Below are 3,275 nucleotides of genomic sequence, written 5' to 3'. Positions count from 1 at the left end.
TTGGACGAATTTTTATTAAAAAATGATCCTTGCCGCGGTAAGTGTTTCATCCATTTATTCTATCTAATTTTCTTTCTCTCTATTCCGTTACCGTCGTTCTCTATATATATATATATATAATATATATAATATTTCCGTCGGAATCGATGAGTTCGAAATTAGTCCAATTTTGAATGACTTTTTTTTTTACCGTAACAATTAGTACAACTTTAAATTTTTCCCTCGACCGTTCCGTTACGTCTTCCCTGTTTGCCTTTGAACGCGATATTAATGGACCGGTTCTCGATTTAAAAAAAAAAGGAAATTTCACCGTCCCCCCACCCTTTGTCCCCATCCAATGAGGCAGCTAAACGCGTTTTATATTTTCTTTATCGACTAAACAACGCGTGTGGGATTGAATTAATCGTTTGTTTTCTTGTTTTTCTTGATTTGAGATATCTTTACTAACGTTAACATACGCTTCTTACCTTCAGTTTTTTTGTTATTTGCGTTTTACTAAAAACCGTTACTTAAAACCAAAGAGAAGGGAAAGAAATGCAATTCAATCGCTTTCCGCTGCCTCGGTTATAAACATCTCGTATTATCGCGATCATTGAAAATTAAAACTAAAAGAAAAAAAAAAAATTTCATTCATCAAATTGTCTCACTAACGAACCCTCATCGACTCTCTTTCTCGCGCGATCATTCATTTTCTCTTCATTGTGTCGCATTTTTGTTGGTGATACATATATATATGTACACATATATAATATATATATATATATATATATGTATTCACCTACATTTAGTATACGTGTACGATCTCAGCTCCTGAGGTATAAAGTGTGAGCGTGACTAATCATTAACCGTAATACTCTAGACGAGTATTTTAACATCGTGTATACGTGTATATACGAGCAGAAGAAGAAAGCGTGTGCTCGTTAGTTGCAACCTCCTCTTCGCGTGTAATATTTTTTACCCAAGTACTCGCTAGGTTTTCGTTTTAGCTTGATCATTAACCCCACAACCATCACGAACGAATCTTCGTTCCACGAATTAATTTTTAAACTTCTTTGTTTTTTTATTATTATTATTATTATTATTACAATTTTTGCCAGTTAGCCATTCCGTTGTATCCTTGTTTTGCAAAGCAAAGTTCGTGGAACTCGATCGTTCGGTTATATTATGTCATAACGATCGTAAATGTGAATTTTCGTAATTCAGGGAGATTCGCTTGTCATTAGTCATGAGTTTACTAACGTCAACCGAATACCATCCTCTGCCAATTCCCTCGCTTCCCCTCGATCGAATAACTATTGTCCGTCTCCGCTCTCCATCGAAACCATCTGATCATTTATTAAGATGCACAATTTTATCTCGACGTATTATTACCTATTCCGACATTATTATTACGTGTACATTTTTCAATCACGCATCGAGTTTATTGAATATTGCATGCCTTCGTAATATTTTTTTATATTAAATAAATTAATAAATGGACCAGTTCAAGTCCTCAAATCGTAATTAACTCGTCAAGTTTTTCTAATGCCGATACCGGACCCTAACAAACCGGAACAACACGAGGGTTGGTGTCCGCTCGGTGAGAATCTTTTTATATGGGAATAATTGCAATTCGTGGCCCGTGCGTTATATCTTTCTCTTTCTCTCTCTCTCCTTCCTCTCTCTCTCTCTCTCTTTCTTCTTTTTTCATGAGAAAACAAATTGCGAAAAATTTTCGTAAAAGTTTCTATCTCGGTTACCTCGTACTGGCCACGAAATGAACGTTATATCCTGCATGGTACGTGTATTTTTTTGTACATGTGTTACATACGTTTGCTTTCCCGCAACGAGTTCCAAGTTTCTTCTTGTGTATCTGTTAGTTTGTTTTCGCGTGTGTATTAATTAAATATTGGCATGCAAGTTGTTTCGAGTCAGTTTCTAACAGAGAATATCTTTTGAAAAAAGGAGCTCGCGTAGATTTTTACTTTGACAATTTAATCGATTGATTAAAATAGTATCGTCTAACCTTTCACGAGTCATTTTCCTCCTTTCATCACACGGCAAAAGATGAACGAGATCCATTTCATTACCGTCGTGTCGATTTTCTTTTTTACTCGCGTGTAACGAGACATTTCGTTCAATCTCTTACTTAAACGACGTCGTCGAAACTCGACTCTCATTATATTAATCGGGAAATATCAATAGAAATGGACGAGAGTTTGTCACGGGTTTTCAAACGAGACGAATAGTTGACTTTCGACGTCGTCGCGATTCGCATGCCATCTGACGGATCATTTTTCACATCACGAGAATAGCTGCTATATAAGGGGAACCATAGTTGGATCGATCCGAACGAAATGAAAACGGTTTTTTTAAAGAAAAGAAAATATTCTTCGATATTTATTATACCGCGATTTTACTTACCTCTTAATTATCCATCTCTCTCTATCATCGGAATATAATACAACACTGTACTTTTTTTTCTTTTTTTGTTCCATTGTACACTCGCACATGACATACCGCGTGCGCTGCTATCATTGCCTCTCCGTTAATCGCTACAACTATTTAACCTTTTGCTACTGTATAATGATACCATTCTCTACTCTCTCTCTCTCTCTTTCTCTCTCTTTCTTTCTACTTCGATTTTCTGTTTGCACGATAACACAATACCTTACTACGATAAAACTCGATTGTTAAATTCTTTGATCCAACGCTATTGATAACGCGCATGATTATATTCGATATATAACGCCGCTCTTACATATTCTTGTATATCTCTGATCGCTTTACATATTCGTATATCTCTCTGATTTACACTATGTTTCCTCTGCTATTTCTCTCGGCTATCCATTAATTACACTGCTCTCTGTATCATATCATTCTTTTTTATTCTACGCTCGTTGCTCTCTCTGTCTCTCTCTTTTTCTTTCTCTCTCTTTGTTTATATATATATACATATATATAAAAAACATTACTTTGCCCATGCGCCCGCCCTCCGCCCCCCGCCCTTATTATTTCGCCACCCCGCAATACATGTCCCGTAACGGCTTTCCTTCTAACTTGCGTGCACGCAACACACTGTAGCCAAGGGAAGAACGAATATCGAGCTGCGAGAGCAATTCATATTGGCGGACGGGGTCAGCCAGACAATGACGGCGTTCCGATCGAAGCCGAGCCCTACCTCCACGTTGCAGCGTACCCATATCTCATCCGCGAGTGCCGGACCCATCACCAAGGTAACGAATGTGTGTGTCACCATTCTTCTCCCTCCCTTCGATCGATCTTATATACGATTT

General features: G+C 37.4%; 1 protein-coding gene across 1 annotated transcript in view; it reads left to right on the top strand.

The window, feature by feature from the left end:
* LOC102676092 (microtubule-actin cross-linking factor 1-like) overlaps nucleotides 1-3,275 on the top strand; it is an 81,873-nt gene that overhangs the window by 43,483 nt on the left and 35,115 nt on the right. The window contains 2 exon segments of the mRNA XM_031508603.1: nucleotides 1-37; nucleotides 3,064-3,215. Coding sequence (XP_031364463.1) covers nucleotides 1-37; nucleotides 3,064-3,215 — 189 coding nt within the window.

The sequence above is a fragment of the Apis dorsata genome, unplaced genomic scaffold (assembly GCF_000469605.1).
Source record: "Apis dorsata unplaced genomic scaffold, Apis dorsata 1.3 scaffold_92, whole genome shotgun sequence".
In the NCBI taxonomy this organism is placed as follows: Eukaryota; Metazoa; Arthropoda; class Insecta; order Hymenoptera; family Apidae; genus Apis; species Apis dorsata.
Note: the sequence above shows the minus strand (reverse complement) of the source record. Positions and strands in the feature narration are given on the sequence as shown.